This window comes from Pygocentrus nattereri, chromosome 28, assembly GCF_015220715.1.
Source record: "Pygocentrus nattereri isolate fPygNat1 chromosome 28, fPygNat1.pri, whole genome shotgun sequence".
In the NCBI taxonomy this organism is placed as follows: Eukaryota; Metazoa; Chordata; class Actinopteri; order Characiformes; family Serrasalmidae; genus Pygocentrus; species Pygocentrus nattereri.
Genome location: NC_051238.1, coordinates 25681562 through 25704344, shown reverse-complemented (window position 1 = coordinate 25704344; position 22783 = coordinate 25681562). Strand labels below are relative to the sequence as shown.

General features: G+C 41.7%; 1 protein-coding gene across 1 annotated transcript; it reads right to left on the bottom strand.

The window, feature by feature from the left end:
- Positions 1-284: 284 nt before the first annotated feature.
- On the bottom strand, positions 285-20220 carry samd10a (sterile alpha motif domain containing 10a). Its single transcript, XM_017714743.2, has 5 exons — positions 20081-20220; positions 12434-12615; positions 7280-7448; positions 1704-1844; positions 285-1536 (listed from the first exon to the last, which is right to left on the bottom strand). The coding sequence occupies exons 1-5, from the start codon at positions 20091-20093 to the stop codon at positions 1514-1516; spliced, it is 528 nt and encodes a 175-aa protein (XP_017570232.1). The 5' UTR covers positions 20094-20220; the 3' UTR covers positions 285-1513.
- Positions 20221-22783: the final 2563 nt, after the last annotated feature.

Below are 22783 nucleotides of genomic sequence, written 5' to 3'. Positions count from 1 at the left end.
TGAAGGACTTTTTTAACCCCTTAAATGACCAGGACCCACCAACAGGCCCAATTATTTTTTGCACACTTCTATCAGTTAAGAATATCTCAGCCAGTTTGTATTGCACTCCCTGTAATTACTAAATTATAAGCCTTAGTACATAAGAAGCCTGAGACTTTAAGGGTTGGGAGTGCATCACAACCCCACTCATGTTCATCAATTAGCTATTTCGCAACAACAACAGACCAAAAAACAGATATTAAAGACCTGGATTAAAGAAGAATAAAATCAAATGAAACCATCAATCGAGTATGGTAGAAATTTCTGTCTACCATTTAATAATAATGTACTTTATTTACATTTTTAAAATGTCACATGAAAGGAATGAATATGCACATTGCAAAACAAAGCAAGTAGGAATTGGGACAAGTGTCTTCATGGTTAACAGTCTTGTGTAAGTCAGGAAGGCATGAGAAATGCCGAGATGTGTTGAGAAAGATTTGGATGTTTGTCATTTTTCATTTTCTTCTTACAAGAAACGTGTACGTGTATTGACAGGCATTATACAATATGAGTTTTATTGGTCTAGTTTCCACTTTTCCTTTGCATTACATCACTGTTTTTAAAAGGTACTTAAAAGGAAATAAGTTTAAAAGGTCATTACGCAGCAGTGAATGTTCAGTATATACTGATATGCAGCAGGAATGTTCCTGTTATGTGGAATTCCTATAATGCTCTAATGTCCACAGGTAAAGCAGAGCATGTCAAGAAGGTGAAGGATGGTCTGTAGTTACACCCTGTATTCTTTGTAGCCAAGCTGTCTTTTCTTCTCGTTCACACAGGCCTTCTAAAAGCAAGCTCTCATCTGATTTACTGGCTTTGAACAATGTAATTCCTGATGAGCTACACTGCCTTTTTTTCCCATTATGCCATAAGACAGTATCAACCTGACATTTTGTGGTCGGATGTGATGTCTTTGAAAGGCAAGTCTGGGCTGGCGCTTCATTTTTGGGTGATTGCGCTGTAGCATGTCATCTGCCTCCCAACTGACATTTGTCTCTCTCAGGATTATTACAATGAGTTATTGTGTGAAGTGTCAAAACACACAAAGACACAGTCCTTTGTAGAAAGAAAGAGTACTTGTTGACGTGGCCAGGAAAAGAACAGTTATTATTTCTTAAAAGGGAACCAGCATGAACTGGCTAGAAGGAAAACATCTGCTTTCCAGCTCTGAGTTCTGTAGCCTCACAGTCACAGACAGACTACATATACATTATAGAATAGGGCGCAGGAAGCAGGGGGAGATTCAGGTTAGAGTGTTTGTTATTCTCCCAGCTGTTACAGACTCATTGTTTTCTTCTTGGCTGTGGTTTGAGATGGAGATGGAGGTTCAGCTAGAAAGCAGGTGCCGGTGCCTCAGTAGTTTGTGACAGTCCAAGTGCAGAGGTCTCTCATTGTATTCTCTTTCCCCCCATGCCTCGGTGCCCTCTCGCAGTGCACTGAGCCTGGGAGAGGTGCCCACGCATGGCTGGGGTTATGACAGGTTCCTGAAGGAGCCTGCAGTGAGAGAATAGAGAGAGAAAGAATGATTGAATACAAAATAGGAGAGGAAACCCTGTTCATGTGGACACAGAAAACAAGCTCCCTGTCTCCGTATTCTTCTCACCACTATTCTTCTCACTTTGCACTCTGCCTCCCTTCATCATTTTCTGTCTTCCTCTCACCTCGGCTGAGCAACTGGAGGTTGCGTCCCTCCTCTTGCACTTGAAGCTGCAGCACCTGCTGAAGAAGCTCCTGCCTGAGAGTCTCCTGCACCAGGCCCATTCTCTCCAGCTTCTCACCGTTCAGTCTCAACAGAGCCCGACCTTAGAGGGAAACACAGAGAGGAAGAGAGCATATTTTGTGATATATTTGGTGCATTAGGACCACCCATATATGTTAGCACTGACCACCCATAACAAAAGGAGCTCTCCTCACAATCTCTGTAGTTTCTCTGAGGCAACAATTAGATCAGAATTAGATGGAATTTTGGTGAAAGTCTGTTGCTGCTCAGATATTTCTCCTGAGCAAAAGAGCCTAATTATCTTGCAGCAGCAGAGAAGACATCATCTCTGACATTACATCTACAAGGTGGACTGACGCGGTAGGAGTGTCTAATAGAGTGGACAGCGAGTGGACACAGTTCTTAAAAACTCCAGCAGCACTGCCGTGTCTGATCCACTCAGAAAAGTACAACACACACTAACACACCACCACCACGTCAGTGTTACTGCAGTGCTGAGAATGACCCACCACCCAAATAGTACCTGCTCTGTGAGGGTCCATGGGGGTCCTGACCATTGAAGTACAGGGTAAAATGGGGCTAACAAACTAGGCAGAGAAACAGATGGACAGTGTCTAACTGTAGAACTACAAAGTGCACCTATATAGTAAGTGGAGCTGATAAAATGGCTATTGAGTGTAGAAATAAGAAGGTAGTCATAATGTTATGCCTGATCGATGTGTGTGTATATATACACACTTCTTTGGGAGGTCTCTGACTGCATTGTATAAATAATCCACATTTTATTTTGACTATAGTTTTAAAAACATCCATAAAACAGGCAAAAATCTATAGACACCAGCTGGCTGCTAGTTAATGTACTGCAACTGTTCCACAAGCTCCATGGTTTTGTGCTGTATATGGTACTTCAGGAAAGGTAGCATCGACCACCCATAATAAAAGGAGCTCTCCTCACAATCTCTGTAGTTTCTCTGAGGCAACAGTTAGATCAGATGGAATTTTGGTGAAGGTCTCTGGCTGCTCAGATATTTCTCCTGAGCAAAAGAGCCTAATTATCTCAAGTCTGTCTCACTTGAGTTTTAGCAGACACCTCAATAAAGTCACACATTGATTTGCCAAGGTACTAAGGACCATGTGTATTTGCAACTGACCTTAAGACAGGAATTTCAAGATGACGTTAATTTCCCATCCAAGACTTCTAAGTCTGATGTTGTGATTCAGGGTGAACTTTATTTGACAAGTTAGAACATTTTCTTCTCACTATTTATATAAGCTGGCAATCTGTTAGTTGTACCTAGACAAAAAGAAGAAAATCTGCAAATCAAAGAACGTCCTGGGGTTCTCAGAACAATGGACTGACCACCCCAAAGATCAGACCTCAACATCACTGAATGTGAGTGGGATTGAAGTAGAAAGCGCAACCAACTTCTAAGACTAAACTTTTGAGGTGTGGAAAATATCTCTGTAGATCTTTCCCCCAAAAGAATGGAAGCTGTAATAAAGGCAAAGGTTGGACACACCAAGTATGGAAAAACTCCGTTGAGACTTTTTTGTGATTTCCATCCATCCATTTTCCAAGCCGCTTCTCTCTCAGGGCTTTTGCGACTTTTTCTGTTAAATACATATTTTAAATATATATTTTTCTGACACTAAAATATGAATAATTTGTGCTCGATAAACTTTTTGACTGGAAATTAATAAATAAATAAATAAAAGGCTGGTACTTTTCTACTGTGTTGTATTATTTCAAAAAGGAAATGTTATTTGTAACAGGCACAAGTCCCATCTGCATAATGTATATCTTCCATGGATGAGATACACTGGTTACGACATCACTATTCCTCCTCAAGCTTCATGGAGCCTACTCTGTTCATCGTGATCGCTCATCCAAATGGCTGGTGGGGGAGTTCTGAGAGTGACTATGGCAGCCTGCTGGGGAAAGCTTCCGCCTGAGGGAGAACTGTGCCTGCAGTCACTCTCACGGCCCTGAACCCCACCAAGCTGCTCTCACTGCTTCTCTAAACGCTTCAGCCCACAGCCCTGCAGGACAACCGTTTTGTCATCTTTCTTTGTATTCTATGCTTTCTCTCAGCTAATGACTCCCTCTCTCACTCTCTAGCTACCTCTCTCTGTCTCTCTCCTTCTCTCCCAGCATGTCTGAGCCCTTGATTCTCTGTGTCCAATTAGAGAGAGAGGAGAGAAACAGGGAGCCAGACGGGTCCCGCTGGAGCAAGAGGGGGCGGGAACAGCCTGAGGACAGAAGTGGCGGTTCTGTCCAAGCACACAGTACACGCACCAAGGGACACACACACACACACACACACACACACACACATACAAACACTGGCACCCACACTGTGTTAATTATACATTTGGATACACTACAAGCGCATACTCATCAAATCAAATTTCAATCTGCAATATCTGCGTACATGTACACATATAGATGGTTGCTCATAATGGCCTTGGTTTTAGTAAAAAAAAAAAAAACAACAACATTAGGAGTCACAGCGTCAGCACCTTTCAAAGTCAGGCTATGATGTAAGGTACACATGCATTTTTGATGCAACATGAACTGTGATGACAACAGAATTTTCATAAAAGGAAGACATGAAAAGTGCAAATGGTAAATTTTAAAATATGTACACTAGTGTCACCATCAGATACACAGTACTTATTCTCTGGGTCTGAAAGGAAATCCATTACTGAGAAAAGAAAAGAAAAACAAAAAGAACATTTACAAAATAAACAATGAAACTGTAGGAGTCCTCAGAAAAATGGACTGACTGCTCCAGAGCACAGACCTCAACATCGCTAAACGTGCTAGGGATCAGTTGAATTTTTCTAGAAAAGAATGGAAGCTGTATTAAAGGCAAAAGGTTGGACATACTAAATACTGAAAAAAAAATTGATGTTGAGTTCTGTTAAATATATATACGTTTTAAATATACAATTCCATAAAAGTTGGGACAGTATGTGAAATGCCAGTTAAAACAGAAAGCTGTGATTAATAAGTTCTGCTTGACTTGTATTAAGTTAAAAATGCTACAAAAACACAATATTTGACATTTTATCTTATGAGCTTCATTGTTTTTTGTAATATATACTCATTTCAAATATACATATACATATACATATATATATACATATATACACACATATATATATATATATACACACACACACACACACACACACACACATCACACATATACACACTGAAACTGAACTACTTTGGGAGGTCTCTGACTGCATTGTGTAAATAATCCACATTTTATTTCTACTATAGTTTTAAAAACATCCATAAAACAGGCAAAAATTGACACCAGCTGGCTGCAGCTTAATATACTACAACTGTTCCACAAACTCTATGGTCTATATTTTCTTCCAACATAAACCACAAAAATGCAGCCAAGCCAAGTTGGGTCAACAAGTTTCTTCTAGGAGAAAACTACTGTCCAACTTGCTTTTGAAAGCAGTAATACTCTCTCGTTCTCATTAAGATTCAAAAATGAATCAGAGCTTATGTGCTTCCTCAAACTCTGCCAGAATGACCTCCAATCCCAGAGGTTTTTGGGGTCGCCAGCCACTTAAGGTGCACTGAAATTGTTTCCCGCCTCTACTGGCAAGGGCAGGCCACTAACCCTGCTGAATCATTAACTCCAGGGTTACTGTACAAAACAAGCATATCAGAAAAAAATACATCAACTTGACTACACTTACTTTAAATGCATGCATACGCAGTATCATTAGGAAATTAAATGAAAGCCTCTTGAACAGGGAAAACCTTATTAAGATGCACATCACACCAGTGAATGTAATTATAGCACCGAGTAGGGTTTTTGATTAGCATGCACTAGATTCAAGGTCTAGCTAGAGACAGACAGGTTACTGCTGATACTACAGCTCCTGCATATGTCCTAACATACACTATGCACAAAATAGCAAAGAAACTTTATCTACTGCTGAGCCGCTCTGACTGATTTAATAAAAAATGCTATGTCCCTCAACAACTGAGCAGAGCAATGGGAGCATATCTACATAAGTTAGTGTAATGAAGGTTGGTTGGGCTCCAAGGTGCTCTGATTACATCACTCTCAGAGAGAGTTCCTGAAAAAGTGCCAGAGCTGGAAGCCAGCGACCTTTAGCTCAGAAGGTCAACTCTCCTGTCAAATTGGATAAAACACATAAAATAGATGTGTCGGAGCATAACAGGACCTGTGTCGAATTGCTGAGCATATACGTCTTTTAAAAACATGCTGTAGAACATCTAGTTCTTACGTAAACTCCAGTATCTGTGATTGGCATTCTACATTAAAATAGACCACATTAGAATGTCTGTAAACACTGACGATAGCTACACTTGTGGGTGGATAATTCGCATTTACAGTAAATAGGAGAAGAGAAAAAAAGCATTTGGTAAAAACTGTACAAAACCTTTATTTTTTTTCTTTCCGATTTAGCGAATTGTTTACCTTTCCAGATCAAGACAAAGTTGCCAAACACTCCATCAGGTGGCATCACTCCATACCAATCACATGACCCATAAGTGTGTATTAGGACAGTCTGCTTTCAGTGTGGGAAGTTTACATGACATTGCGGCCTGAGGTTACCCATATTGACACAGTGAACTATTTCATCTTTTTCCAAGATATGGGCAGTGAAGAGTTTCAGATCTATAAAAGGGCAAGTCAGGGCATCAGCCAAGGTAAACATCAGGCGTGGATAATGCTGAGGGAAAGTCGGGTGGTCGTGCATTGCAGTATTGGGGACATCCTGCAACTGCGCACCTGTTGTCTTGTAGAAGGCAGGGGATAAGCTCAGATATATCCTAATTACTATGGATCCTATTCTTATGAGCAAATGTATCTTCTTTGGAGGATATTTCAGTATGAAAGCTGCAAGCCTTGCCAGTTTCCTTTCCTTCTTTTAAGAGCACAGAGCATGGACAACATTTACGTATCTGCTGGTGTTCGAGGCACACTTGTCAAGAGCACTATAAGAAATTTCAGAGTTGTTGTGACATCTGACAACAGCATACACTAAGCCCCAACTCATGAGCGAATCATGTAGTCCATATCAGAGCCAATTTAACTTTTTTTTTTTACCAGAAATTCTCTGATTAGCACTACTGCATGACCAGGAACAGAAAAAATGGCAAATAGAAAGAGTCAGGCGTCATGGCAACCCTCACTGGGTTTGCAGAAAAATCTTGAATAACGTAAGATGCCAATCAGACCCAATGGTTGTTTCCATTATGACGTCATAAAGACTTTTTTGTGATTTACTATTATAAAAGAAATACGTTAACCAACTACGATGCCACACATACTCAATACAGCCCTCTGCAGCAAAACACTGTATTCTCTGTGATGTTGCTCAGCATTCTTATGTAATAATTGGACGATGTCCAACTGTGATGTCGAAAGGTTCCTTTTTCAAGGTTTTTAGCCTCACAGTTGAACACAGCTGTAACATCTTCTTGGCAGCAGAGAACTCAAAGGCTAAAGAATGTACCTGTAATGGCGTGGTGGGAAAAAGCCTCCACATAGGTCAGGTAGTTGTGAGGACAGTGTTTCTTTAACCACCTGCACACATCCTGCTGGGACCACAAAACCACTGGTCTGGACAGGCTGGGTAGAGTGGGACTAGTGTGGTAAACAGAGTAGGAGTCTCCGCTGCGGAGCTGAGAGAGAGAGAGAGAGAGAGAGAGAGAGAGAGAGAGAGAGAGAGAGAGAGAGAGAGAGAGAGGGGTCAAAAAATTTAAATGAAATGGCAAAATGGTAGAGAACAGCAACTCCATTCTGAGAGGTGGCTTTGGAGTGGCAGAGTGCACATATGGTGCCTCATGTATCAAAGCTTGTTAGCAATGCATTTCCCTGGCACAGCAACAAGGACGAAAACACACACACACACACACACACACACACACACACACACACACACACACACACAGTTTCCTTCTCTTGACTGGGCAAGCGATGCCCTGTGACGGTGATAACATTCACACTGCTGAGAGCTCTGGGAAATAAAGTTTTTTTTGCTTTTTTTTCCTTGTAATAGCAGTGTTCTGCTCTATGCGCTGTCCATAATTAAGATGGATCATTTCATCTTGGGCTGCACGACTGGCTAACACAAGGACATGCCTGTGAAGACATAAACAGAGCTTATTAAATGATGGCCATTCAAAAGGTGATTAGTATCCTTTGCCACTGCGCCAACACAGATGTCTACATCAGCATCTCGCTAACACAATTACATTAAAAAACGTCAGCTCAATGAAACATTACTGTATAAAACCATTATAGATATATAGAGTATTATTTCAAGTCTGTCATTCACTAAAACATTGGAGACTGCATTGGTGAAGTGGAAAGCAGCTTAAAAGTTTTATTAGGCTATTGAAACTCTGAAGAGTTTATGTCTTGGCTATTACGGCTGTGCATTTGTCAAAGCCATGCACTCCCAATCCAATACTTTTAATTTGCTGTATCATTCACTCCCACAAAGTCCTTTTCATTACTCAGAGCAATTTTTTGCTTTTTCTTCTATTTGTTTTGCCTTTCTAACCCATTAGCTGCCATCTGTGTCTGTTTTTGTTCTGGCCCACTCCCATTCATCTCCAATTTCCTTTCTCCTTCACACTTTTTGCTCTGCTCTCTCTCCATTTCGCTCTCTCCCTCTCTGTCTCTGTCTCTCTCTCTCTCATTCTTTCTCTGTATCTCTCTCTCTCCCTCTCTGACACCCTATTTTAACTGCAATGTTCGCCCTTGAGTGGCCCTGGGGAGATCTTTCGTTTGCAACAGCAGCACACACACACACACACACACACACACACACACACACAAAGCTGAATTAGAGGATGGTACACCCTGTGGGAACTGGACTGGATACACATGTCCTTCTCCATCTCATTCATTCTCTCTCCAACACTCTGGCTAGAACCTTAAGGGACACTCCTACTAGAAAGCAGGCATTCACACAAACAGCACCAGAACCATCGATCAAAGACAAAGCCATTAGATAGGACAACAGCAGAATACTAGGCATGTCGGTCACTGCGCATCCATCTGCAATGTCGATGCCAGGCAAAGTGGCTGCTTTCCCTTCTGTTTCCCATTTGTTTGTTATCATTAGCTATGTGCTGAAATGACTCAGACTGTTTAAATACCCATTTGTCCTTCATTTAAGATCTAAGGACAGTTCATCTGAAATATAATTATATGCTTCTCGTTCAGTTCAACCTGTTATGTTCCTAGAGAGACGGATAGACAATAGAGGAATAAAAAGAGAGAAAATAGAAAAAGAGACTGCGAATGAGCGAAGAGAGCGGATGAGTGAGCAAGAGAAAGAGAGCAAATAAAAATGTAGAGTGAAATAGAGAGCGAGGGAGGCAGAGAGAGAGAGAAAGAAAGAGAAAAAAGAGACAGAAAGATAAAGAAAGAAAGACAGCAGACAGAGGCAGAGAAAGAGAGAGAGAGAGAGAGAGGCACATTAATAATTCATAACTTCAACTTCAGTTCTTACACAACCAATACCTAGCAGAAAACATTGTGTCTTGATACAATGCCACATCTATTACCACACAATCATCCACTATAAACCCTTATTATTGTTCTTTATCTGTCTTTTCTCTCTCTCTTTTGTCTTGTCTGTAATTGGTGCTGTAGCCTTCGTGTCCTCTGAAGAAAAGACCCTTTAACTGCAGTGGAATCCAGCTTCTAACGAAACATTAGGAAGTCACATCATTAGAAGCGGTAACTGTGTCTCTATCCAGTTCACACACCATGCTCTGTCTGGAGGAGGCTAAAGGATGGTTTCTGTATTCATAACTTATGATTCCCATTAAGGCCCAAAATGTACAGAAACAATCCAGGATACATGGATTCCAGTTTGGAATTTTCACAAGAGGTAAACGAATGTGGCGGAGTAATGAACTGAGGCTTTTGATCATGGATTCACTTTTAGGGAAATCAAAGACGAGCTATCCTGCTCTGATTGCCTCCTGTAGAGAGCGGCACATCAGCACACCCACTGAAAGAGTAGTTCACGGCAAGTATAGGGTTTATGCCCTAACTTCACTGATAAAGCCCTCTTTTAAAGACATAGCCAGTGCTGCTGTCTGAAGAAGAGTCTGGAAAAACAAAATGAGAAAACCCACATAATTAGCACTTACTGAACATAACACAGATCTCAAAATGGATGGTACCTCAGGTAATTTCATGGAAGAGATAAAAAAAAAACCTCAATTTAGACCATGAACAAAAGAAAATGAGGGATCTTTAACCCAGGCTGATGTACTTGCCTCTAATAATTACTTCTGAATAAAGTCAATTAAGAGCATTCCGCATACCCATTAAGATAACGCTAACTAGTTTAGCTTAGCGCCATCAATTTAGCCCTTATTAACCAGCAAAAATGTACAAACGTATAAAGAAGACAAGGGTGTGCCGCAGACGGGGACTGGCCGTAACTTGAGGGTCATGGAAGTGGGGCCGCAAGAGAATTCTTTGTTAATATGGAAATGTAAAGGATCAACTAAAGTTCAGCATAGACATTAAGGCCCATATCTCTGCCCATAGTGTTCAATCAACCATATCCAGTGCTCAAGAGCCAAGAGGCTCTGCAGTCTATTTAAAGCCATTCTGGAGCAAGAGCCTTCGCTTTGCTCTGCCTTGCGGCTCAACTGCATCTTCCCCATTCTCGGCAAACAAAGTCCTGTTTTGGATGAATGGCTAGACAGAGTGCAGGAGAGTGAGTGTAGGGGAAAGAGAGCAAAAGAGTGAGAAATACAAAGAGAATGGCCATTTTTGCCTTTTTCTTTTCTGCCCCTCGACCTTATGGCCGAGCCTTTGTGAGTGTGTGTCAGAAAAGCCTAAGAGATGCACGCAATGCTTCGGCTGCTTTAATAATGCACAGCACAGCCACAGATTGGCTGGAAATAAAAAACACCCATTGTTTTATGGATAAAGTGTGGACTGGAGCCATAAAGAGAATGTCTCATTAAAAGCATGAGCTGTAGCATGAAAGCAGCATGGTGATAATAGACGGGGCACTTAAAAGTGATGGGTGATCTCTCACGGCTGTAAAGAGGTCTTCAGCATCAGTATCACACGGTCATTCTGCTTCTGCTGCGTTTCTCTTTTGTGGTGAAAGATAAAGGAAAGCCAAATCTGCATACATAAGGATGGTGCTTCAGCAGAAAATAGTGTCGCCATGTTCACAGTCTGCTCATATGTCCATAAAATAATTAGATTTTATCTTCATTCATTTTTACGGATCCATCTCTCACAATCGTATTCCACTTGTATGTTTTGACATATTTAAAGCCATTCTCTATATTTTTTAATGTTCTATGCTTTATTGCACATAACACTTTGACCAAACCTTGTAACTGGATGATATTAAGAGGAAAATTCACACTGTGATATTTTAGGCTTTTGCCTAAAACATTGTGATATTTGAAAAAAAGAAAAGAAAAGAAAAAAAAAAGAAAACAAACAAAAAAGGAGCAAAAATATGCAGGTAAATTATTTTACAATAGAGCTATTTATCATTCTAACAATGGAAAATGTGCATTTAGAAAGGTATTAAGGTAGTAGTTCAATATTCTTAACGAACATAACAGCCATATTCCATTCATTCTCACTAGGGTTGCACAAAATGGACAATAAAAACTGTCAGATATTACAACTGCAATATACTATACAACATGTTGAAAAACCAATATTGTGACAGGGTTAAAAGATTAGCCTGCACGGACACACCCATGGCTAAGAGGAGTGTATAAGCTATGCAAATGCCATAGACAAAGTATGGTAGTATAATATAGTTGCATTACTCACTACAGAGTAGAGTAACTGCCTCTGGAAGCAACATCAGCACAATAACTGTAAGTTGGAAGCTTCATAGAATGGTCCGTAGCCAAGCAGCTGCACACAAGCCTAAGATCACTATGAGCAATGCCAAGTGTTGGCTGGAGTGGCATTAAGCACAACACAACTGGACTCTGGAGCAGTGGTAACATGTTCTCTGGATAAATCAAGCTTCAATCGATGGGCGGGCTGATGGCTGAATCTACGTTTGGGGAATGCCAGGAGAATACTACCTACTGTAATGCTTAGCATCAACAGTAAAGTTTGGTGGAGGAGGGATAATGGTCTTTGGATGTTTCTCAGGGTTTGGGCTCAGCTCCTTAATTCCAGTGAATATTGTTATTGCTATAGCGTACAAAGACATTTTGGGCAATTAATTGTTTCCAACTTTGTTGTAACAGTTTGGTGGAGGCCCTTTCCTGTTCCACCATTGTGCCCCCTGTGGACAAATTGAGGTCCATAGCAACTCTGTATTAATGCCCATGGTTTTGGAATGGGGCGTTGAGCAAGCTCATATACGTACAATGATCAGGAATCCATATACTTGCTATATAATGAACCTTGTGGATTTTACAGAAACTCATTTCTTGATAAGCCAAGATAAAGTGAGTTTCAATACCATTATTTAGAGCCAAGTGTAGTATACAAAAGTACAAACAACAGAATGTTTAGTTTCAATAGTTTCATCATCTTACTGGCTTTTGGACTTTGCATCTTCTGCTATCAAGTCATCACCCTGTCTTCTGAAGTCACAGGCTATACCTTTAAGAAGTTTAGAAAAGCTTTTTATAGTTACCTGCAAACCCTCAGTTCCAGGCTGCTGTAGAAGTTTGACAGTGCGGCCACCAGCTGTTTTGTGCCCACGGCCCTCGTGCCAAGTGAGGTTTCCACCGGTGCAGCGGCTCAGTTGGTACTTAAAGTCCTCCGGAAGAGCCTTGTACTCCACTGCAGGACGACAGAAACTAAAGCTGGAGGCAGCTAGGGAACAGAGAGAGAGAGAGAGAGAGAGAGAGAGAGAGAGAGAGAGAGAGAGAGAGAGAGAGAGAGAGAGAGAGAGAGAGAGAGAGAGAGAGAGAGAGAGAGAGAAAGAGAGACCGACCAAAAGAGGATGAGAGATTTACTTTACTGCACGTTCAGGGAGTTACATAAAACAATGTTTGGTTTTTGCCATTAAGGTTTAGTTGTATTTAATCTTTAGGTAGAGCAGGAGAGATCTTGGCCTTGAAGAAGGCCAGACAGTATATTCTTTTGCTTAGTTGCTTAGAAATAGGATTCTTTGGCATGCAAGAAGGCTGTAAAACAGCAGTGGTTTTGTGAACTATAAGGTAACGTAATGAATAGCATATGGATCTGCATATGTGGGTTACTTAATGGAAAATATGAGGTGTTGTTAAAAGGGAAACTGCTGACAGAACAAAAACCATTAAAAAAATAGCCTTCACATGTAGTCATGACTCAAAGAGAAGCCAAAAGGCAGGCCAACAGATTGTTCATTCCTTCTTCATTTCTTACTTCTGTGTAAACCGAAGAAAACACTTTAACTAGCGCACTTAAGCACAAAGTAAATAGCATTGTGATTAGTTACAAAAGCATCTACATATGCATGCTGCTGTGTGATAATGCACAGACTGTGATAATGTTTGACAAATAATATACTGTTCAGCTCTATTTTGAACTTGGACATAAATGGCCACATAGTGAACCTGACAAGATTGAATCAAATGATACATTCTTAAAAATAAAAATTCCTAGGTTTGTGCTAGGAAAAACCTTTAATTAGTGCAGAGCTCTATCTCATTTACAAACATGTATCGTTGATAAACCACCAGTGAGAAGTTGTGTAGGACACTAAAAGTGGTTTGTCTATGGCATCGCTCCAAAGAAACCTTTCTGGCACCTTATTTAGTAACGCTGTCTGGAACAGTCCTTTCAGTTCCAAAAACAAACCAGATCAATGTGTGGTCCAAAACACTTTATAATTTTGGTAGCATGATGATAAGTTCCAAGACAATTGAGCTAAATTACACCTATTAAGGTGAAGAAAGACATAATGAACTGAAAGGCAATAAAGGTGGTAGGGATCCAGTCAAACCAAAGTAAGAACCATTCCTTTCTTTGTCAAGATCCATTTCTAGGTAACAGACAGGTACATACTACACAATACTCAAATTTCTTTAAGTGACTGTGCACTGACTTTTTACCCTTTATAACTACCTGGTACTCGAATTTACTCTCCAGCTCAAGCATGTAGCATTGCAGTGAAATTTAGTTTACTAAATCATTTTACCCTAAATAATTACACATTACTTTGGAGTGTGTATGACATTGTAATCTGTGGTGAGAGTAGAGAGCAGGTGGAGGAGAATCTGGAGAGGTGGAGGTTTGCACTGGAGAGGAGAGGAATGAAGGTCAGTAGAGACAAGCTGGAATACATGTGTATGAATGAGAGGGAGGCAGGTGGAAAGGTGAAGATGCAAGGAGTAGAGGTCGTAAAGGTGGATGACTTCAAATATCTTGGGTCAACCATCCAGAGCAATGGACAGTGTAGAAAAGAGGTGAGGAAGAGGGTGCAGGCAGGATGGAGTGGGTGGAGACGGGTGTCAGGGCTGATGTGTGACAGAAGGACAGCAGCAAGAGTGAAAGGGAAGGTCTACAAGACAGTAGTGCGTCCTGCTATGATGTTTGGTTTGGAGACTGTGGCTCTGTCTAAAAGACAGGAGGCTGAGCTGGAGGTGGCGGAGATGAAGATGCTGAGATTTTCGTTGGGAGTGACCAGGCTGGACAAGATTAGAAATGAGCAGATCAGAGGGACGGTGAAGGTGGAGCAGTTTGGAGATAAAGCCAGAGAGGCCAGGTTGAGATGGTTTGGACATGTGTTGAGGAGGAATAGTGGATATGTTGGGCAAAGAATGTTGGAGATGGAGCTGCCAGGTAGAAGGAGAAGAGGTAGACCTCAGAGAAGGTTTATGGATGTAGTGAAGGTGGACATGGAGATGGTTGGTGTAAAAGTAGAGGAGGCAGTGGATAGGGCAAGATGGAGGCAGATGATCTGCTGTGGCGACCCCTAAAGGGAGCAGCCGAAGACGAAGAAGAAGACTATGGAGTGTGTACATCACACTTTCCTGGTTAATACTGTCTGGCATTTCTGTGTAATTCAGTTCAGCTATCTTGGAACTTGCCACCATGTTACCCAAAATAATTACCTAGTATTTCCTGGTTAATACCTAGAACTGTGAATGAAAACATTGCCATTCATTTTCAAGAGTTTTCATGACAAACCGCTTATTTTAAGAGGCCGGTACAGATTCTTTGATCTGAACGAACATGTATTATTTCTCTGGGTTGTTGTTGCAGCCACCGCTGTCTTGTTTCCTCACATGTGTCTATGGATGTCGACAGCCCTGTTGGTCTCAGCATGGGAAAAAGTCTTTCATCCTGACAATAGCCGGTCCACAATGGCTTTACTTATGTCAGCTGCCAGATGTGATATTAGCCCATGACAAAGTCGAATGACCAGGGAGCCAGAAGGCGTGTGTGTGTATATCCTGCCATGCTCGCCATGCATATTCCAGCAGCAGCAGCAGCGATAGCAGCAGCGTTAATGATTCAGGAGGAAGTCAACGTGTGTTTTGTCGACGAGGGGCGAGCGGCCAGCCTGTTTACAGGCGAGGGCACAGAGAGAGAGCACTCGCTCATTAAAATCTCACTGACACTGTTGTCATAGCACAAATGAGGACAACCAGTCAACTGTGATAACACAAGGTGTGTGTGTGTGTGTGTGTGTGTGTATGGGGGGGGGCGGGGCAGGGGATTGGCTGTAATAAAAAGGGATCTCTTTTGCTCTCTTGCTTGTTTCTCCCTCTTTCTATCTCTGCCACCCCCTCCAGCCCCACAGACCTACAAAGGCAGTTCTCATCAAGGCCAGATCGCTGCATGTGAGTTGTGAATGTGATTCACTTTGGGATAGAGTTGCACACTGACAAAGTGTCTTTCATTACTGACTCTCTGAAGTGGACATGGTAGTGTGTTTGGGGGGCTGGGATTTGTGGGAATATGTGTGTTTGGGGGGGGTGCTAGTAAAAGAAAATCATAGTGTGTTGTTAGATCCATCTATGTCAATCATGTTAATCAAAGAGAATACTTCCATATCTTTCTCCGTTAAAGCTTCAAATTTATCAAATGTAAAGACAAGTGATCATCTCTACAGAAGCTGTGGGCTCGAGCTCTGGAATGTCATCCAGATGTAGCAAAGTCTTAAAGATATTAAAGTCACACCTATTACTAAAACTGCCTCATATCGCCTTACACAAGTTTAATAACACAGTCATCTTGTATTGCAGACAATTTCTTCTTATTTGCTTTAACATATTGGGACAAAACATATAAAATATAAAATGTGCCATAAATTTTGCACATTTTGTTTTATATTTTCCAATATGTTAAATTTAGCAAACAAACAGAAATTGTGCATTAACATGAGCAGAACTGTGTTCTTTGTAGAGCATGTTTTATCTTATTTTTACTTAGAAAATCAACGTCATCAACATGTCACTTGACTAGGGGTGCCCAAATCTTTGCATATAACTGTATATTAATTATTCTGCAAATATATCAACTTCCCTCTTTTCCAAAATGTAGTCAAATAGTCAAGATGTGTTTGGGTTTAAAAGTTGCTTCTTTAATTTTGATTATAGGCTAAATAGTATGGTAAACAACTCAACATGGTTTGAGGCAGTTGTATGCTGCTTTATACCTGGTGGCTATAATCTTCCATTAATTAGTAGCCCCTCTCTGCAGACCCCATAGTGGTCATTCCACCAGTTGAATGGAAATCAGCTCATGCATTTTTAAGAATATAGTGAAATAAAACAGTTTCACTCGTAACTCTTATCAGATTAACTAGGATTCTAGTGGTTCTCTGTGTGTAAAAAGCTGCTAGTGAGCAATGAGGGGTGAAAGAATAGGGGTGAAAACAACTCACACGTCTCAAAAAAGATGACTGTACCAAGATAAAAAAGGCACAACTGCACCTTTCTATATGTCAAATCAAATATTGTGTACATCCGCCACAATAAAAATAGCATATTGACACAATAAAAACATTTTTATTAATGTTGACTTGCTTGCTCAACTATGAATATGAAAATCCAGTTTGATTCCAGTTTTGGAAATTTGGTACATTTTCGTCAAAGTCGCTGCATGAAAAATTACATAGTACAAAAACATGAGGGACAAAATACATTTTGCTTATTTGACTACATTCACGGTGAGAAAACTGTGTACATTTGATTTTTTCATTGATCTATCATTATAATACAGCAGTCTAAAATCACTGGAACATAAGGATAGTACAGAAAAAAGAGAAGTACATCTAATACCTGATATAGCTTCTTAGATCAACTGGTCCAAGTTAATCATGCAGTCTCTTGTAAAAGACATGCAAACTAGAGCTGGCAGCAGCACGCGAGGCTTTGAACTTCACAGGGAGAGTGACATGCAACATCTGTGCAGAGTAATGAGCTGGAGGGAGAGGCTGAGACAGTTCTACAGCCAGCCCCACCAGCTTGAGCGCGCTTAATTATCGATGCAGATGAATGCCAGAATGAATATGTGTGTCACTATTAAAGCAATGGAGTGCCTCTCAGCAGGTAGGTTGATTTGCTGCTAATAACGTTGATGATCAAAGCTTCAATGTTCAGTGCCTGGGCTTACATGTCTGATGCTTGTTTATATGTGTGAACAATGGCACAGGTATTTGTGTGTTTACTTGGGTGGATGGTTGTGTGTGTGTGTGTGTGTGTGTGTGTGTGTGTGTGTGTGTGTGTGTGTGTGTGTGTGTGTGTGTGTGTGTGTGTGTGTGTGAGAATGGGTGCTTGGGTGAACACACCCCAAACTGACTGGCAGTCTGGCACACTATACCTTTACCGTTGGAGCTTCAAGCGAATAAAAACAAAGTGAAAACAAGAAGCCTCAATGTCCATTTAGAGAAATGCACTTCACAGCCACAATATTAGTCAGGAAAATTGCAATTACATATTTTGTGCAAGTGTGTGAATGGGTGATTGGGTGGATGGTAGTTTTTCATATTTGTGTATGTATGTAGATTTGTGTAAGTGTACTTGGATGTATGACTGTGCTTGCATGTGTGTGTGTGGATGTGTGATAGATTTGTGTGTGTGTGTGTGTATGTGTGTGTGTGAGGATGGGTGCTTTAGTGGAGTCCTGTTTTGTGTGGGTGCATATGTATATGGAGGGGTCCTTTGTTGGATGATAGTTTTGTGTGTGTGTGTGTGTGTGTGCGTGCGTGCATGTGCCTTCTGAACACGAGCTTCAATAGAAGAGCAAAAAAAATCTGACCTTTAAGGACCTTTTTGCCTTAACATGCTCGATCTTAGCAATTTGCTTACATTTGACAATGTACCTGCAAACAGTGCAGAATCTTCCGCATTTTCACTTGTCCTTGCTTTCTTTGTTTTCAATTGTACAACGTTTAAAATATCAGATTTTCAATGTGGTGGTCCCCACTGTATACAATTGGGTGCCTTGTGGTCTGTGTGTGTATGTATGTGGAAGGTAATGACGGGCAATATGGCACAAATATAACATCACGAAAGATCATTTCACAACCAGTCGTGCCACATTCAGAAAACACATTCAATATGAACATAATAGTTTATTTAATCTTTCACATACTGCGATGCACTATATCATATGAAATATATATAATATTATCATATATATATATATATATATATATATATATATATATATATATATATATATGAAACAGGACTAATTAAGATATTTTTTTCAATGAGACATGCAGTTGATCAGTATGCTTTAAGTACCGAGAATCTCTACAATAGGGAATTATATTGTTGTTGATGTAATAAGACATAATCTATAAATAAATATAAATAAAAAAAATAATAATAAAAAATAAATATCATCAATTTGCTCACCCCAAGGGGAAGGGTACGTTGCGTGCGTGTGCACTGGTAATAGTTAAAAGCTATAAAATAAATAATAAAACCTTGATTGTCAGCCAATATCAATCTAATGTCCCTTTAAAAACGATAGCTATAATTTAAACACTTCACTTAAGATGAGCATCTAAAAGTAGACTATCATGCTAAAGCTATGCAAACACTCCTCTACCCCACAGGAAGAAACACAGCTACCAACACCACATCACACAGTATGAGTGAGTGGCTAGATTTGTTATAGGATTGGAGCGGATTCATTCTTTCCTCTGAAATCTGATCCGGCATCCATCAAACCCAATACCCAATAAAACAGACAGACCATCTCCAATAATACACTATTAAAAAAAGGCAGCTCTCCAAGTAAAGACAGTGGTTCTGCGGAAAACCATGAACACGCAAAGAACCATTTGCATGTTGAAACTGCTCTTCAGATTGATGGAGAACATGCTGTAAATGGTTCTCCGTATAGCCTTTTGGAAATTGATTCTATATAGCACTAAAAAGCAAAGCATTCTTCTGCTGTTACATTGCCAAACTTGCCACAATAGGAGAACCCATTTGGTGCTATTTAGAACTATTTTCAAAAAAGGTTCTATATGGAACCATATAACCACACTCTCCATCAGTCTGAAGAACCCCTTCAGCATGCGAAGAACCCTTCAAGTATGCAAATTCATATTATTCAATATAGAACCGCTGTCTTAACTGAAGAACCCTTGAAGAACCGTCTTTTTCTGTCGTATGCTCTTGGTTGAGTGTGTGTGTATGAATAGGTGGGTGTCCAGGGTTCTGAGGCAGGACAAGCTGAGACCTGTTTGAGAGCATCTGCGTGATGACAGTCCAACAGACCTTGTAATCTCCCCAACACCTACAAGCTCTAAGTCACATCTAATGAGAAGACACTCCTACCTGAGCCAGGATGAAAACAGAAATAGAAGCGGCAACATGGAGCACAACCCACGTAAGTCTAACATTCACAAGGAACCGGGTGACATTCCTGAACGACCTGAAAAGCCTGCTTGCTCTTTCACTCACTTACTGAGAAGAAAACATTTATCTGGAAAAGTTGCATCCTGTCTGGCGCGGAGCTGTTCTGAACAGCTCAGAAAGAACAGGCAGCCAATGCGAGACCGAGGTAGAAGTCTGTTTACTCAGTACTAAGCATGAAAAGCGAGTCTGCTTTAAAGCAGTAGACTCCAGCGCGCGCAGGTCAGCCAGAGAAGCTTTAAACTGACCTGGCAGAATTATTACTAAAACACGTCCACATCAAAGGCACGTAGTGAAGTCACTAGACAAGTGGGTCAAAGTAAGCCCTCTTCAGGCTCAACCCTCAGCTGACAGGATTCAATGTAGCATCTCCTCAAACTGTTGGGCTCGCCTTTAAAAGCCGTCTACTGAACTACTGAACGGCTACACAGAAACACGACAACCGGTTCACAGTAAATGAATGGATTTACCGTCCACAGCCATGTCAGCGGTTCAGCCTCGGCTTTCCTCTTAAGGGAAAAGTTGTGAGGTGAAATATTCCATGTTAGTCTTTCCGGACCTGACGGACCGCGCGGAGCCTTGGCAGGTCCGTTCAGCCTGCTCCCCTCGCGCTGCGGTGGAAATGGTGAAAGCGAATTAGCAACGAGCCAATCAAATAGTGGAGGGGCGGGGCTATCCGACATAATCGGAATAACCCCGCCCCCTGGCCCAGGTGACGGAGACGTCGATCAAAAGGCAAAGCAGTGAAATTGTTAACGGAGGGGAAACGTAACCGTCCCGTCTAATGTAAGAAAAGACGCCCCTACAGTTCAGCATATCTGACCGTTTATTGCTCTAAAGGGTCATTTAGTGTGAGCGGTCAAGCAGCAGCTCATCAGCAGTTGTGCACAGTGCAGCGTTTCTATGATACAGATGTTCGCAACCAAGCGGAAACTCCCGGCTCGCGCGTTAGTCTTCACTCCCTTTGTTGTTATTTGCTCTGAGGCGATGTGGCGCGCGAACCTCCGTCTTCTCTCTTCTTCTTCCTCTTGCCCTCATCTCACCTCTTCTCCCCTCACCTGCCTCTGTCATCTGCTCTCCATTCGTCTACTTCTCTCTTCTCCTCTCTCCCCTCCTCTCTTCCACTGTCCACTCCTCTCCTCTTTACTCCTGTCCTCCTCACCTCTCTTCCACTCTACTTTCTACTCTTCTCATCTCCTCTCCTCTGCTCCCCACTCCTCTACTGTCCACTCCTCTCCTCCTCTCTTCTCAAGCTCTCCTTTCATCCACTATCCACTCCTCTCCTCCTCTCCTCTTTACTCCTGTCCTCCTCACCTCTCTTCCACTCTACTTTCTACTCCTCTCCTCATCTCTACTCCTCTTCTCCTCTCCTCTCCTCTTTAATCCTGTCCTCCTCTCCTCTCTCCCACTCTACTTTCTACTCCTCTCCACTCCTCTCCTCTTTACTCCTCTACTCTTTACTCCTGTCCTCCTCACCTCTCTTCCACTCTACTTTCTACTCCTCTCCTCCTCTCCACTCCTCTTCTCCTCTCCTCTCCTCTTTACTCCTGTCCTCCTCACCTCTCTTCCACTCTACTTTCTACGCCTCTCCTCCTCTCTACTCCTCTCCACTCCTCTACTGTCTACTCCTCTCCTCCTCTCTTCTCAACCTCTCCTCTCATCCAGTATCCACTCCTCTCCTCCTCTCCCCTCCTCTTTACTCCTCTACTCTCCACTCCTGTCCTCCTCTCCTTTCCTCTCCTCTCTCCCACTCGCCACTCCTCTCCTCTTCTCCTCTTTCCTCCTCTTCACTCCTCTCCCCTCTTCTCCTCTAGTCCTGAGGACAGTCCCGCTGGGGCAGTTCCTATCTGCTCTGTCACTGAATGAATCTTCTTCTGGTGTCTCGTGAGAACTGGGCTCCCCGAAGTGTCCCACGCTGCCTACCGATCAGTCTGCACGCGGAGCCTCTAATTAGTGGGAGCTTTGAAAACATATGACGTGGGAGCACACGAGCCCGGAAAAATACCCAGACGAAGTTACTGAACGACACTATTATTAGATTTCCTTCTGTAGAGCTTTTTATATGTTACCTTCTGCACAGTCAGTGCAGTTAATCACCACTAAAGAGTCTCCAGCAACAGCAACAGCAACACAACCTATATGCTAATAATAAATGTTAATGACAATAACAAGAAGAGGAAAAGCAAGAAGAAGAATACGATGAAACAACAACATAACAACAACAATGATAACAACAACAAGGTTATCCTGTCCTCTTATTACAATCAGCACTTGGATTATGCCAACCTATAATACAATAGCAATTATCAGAATGAAACGTCTTGTTAAACCTGAAAGAGAAGACGAGATTTATTTTAAAAGCATTATTATGCATTAACAGCTACATGTCCTTCTTTATTGCTTCTGCATACTGCATATGAATTCATTCTGAAACGCCATTCATGCGTGAAGGGTGTGGTGAAGAGCTGAAGCTGCAGCTGCTGAACGCCTGACTGACAAGCTATTCTAACGCTGTACACTAGAGGGCAACATTTCACTGGCATATTTCTGCCTTTACTGTCATACAGCACTCACTGAGCAACAGCAGGACAAGTTCAGCGTTGAGAATGCTCTCTTCTCTCTGTTCACTGCTACGTAAACCAGGTCACATAAAAATCTAATTAATTTTTCATCACAATCGAACTATGCATCCATTTTCCAAGCCGCTTCTCCATCAGGGTCGCGTGCTGGAGCCTATCCTAGCAGTCTTTGTGCGGAAGGCAGGATACACCCTGGACAGGTCGCCAGTCCATCGCAGGGCAGACAGACAGACACAGACAGTCACTCACACATTCACACCTAGGGGCAATGTAGCACATCCAACCGGCCTGACTGCATGTCTTTGGACTGTGGGAGGAAACCGGAGAACCCGGAGGAAACCCACGCAGACACGGGGAGAACATGCAGACTCCACACAGAGAGGACCCCGGTCACCCGGCCGGGGAATCGAACCCAGACCCTCCTCGCTGTGATACGACAGCGCCACCCACCACGCCGCCCACAATCAAACTAACTGAATTCAATTCAGTTATTTTTAACAGCTCCTAGTGATCTTGTTGTTATTGTTTTCTCAGTAAACGTCAGTACAGAGCTGCTGACGTGGGTATAATCAAATATCATATATTTTGGAGTGT

Excerpts from the sequence above, each read along its gene's own strand:
- samd10a (XM_017714743.2), bottom strand. Across the intron at positions 7,449-12,433 it reads CTGGAACTGAGGGTTTGCAG|CTCCGCAGCGGAGACTCCTA; the intron begins GTAACTATAAAA and ends TCTCTCTCTCAG. Across the intron at positions 1,845-7,279 it reads TTCCCACCACGCCATTACAG|GTCGGGCTCTGTTGAGACTG; the intron begins GTACATTCTTTA and ends TTTCCCTCTAAG.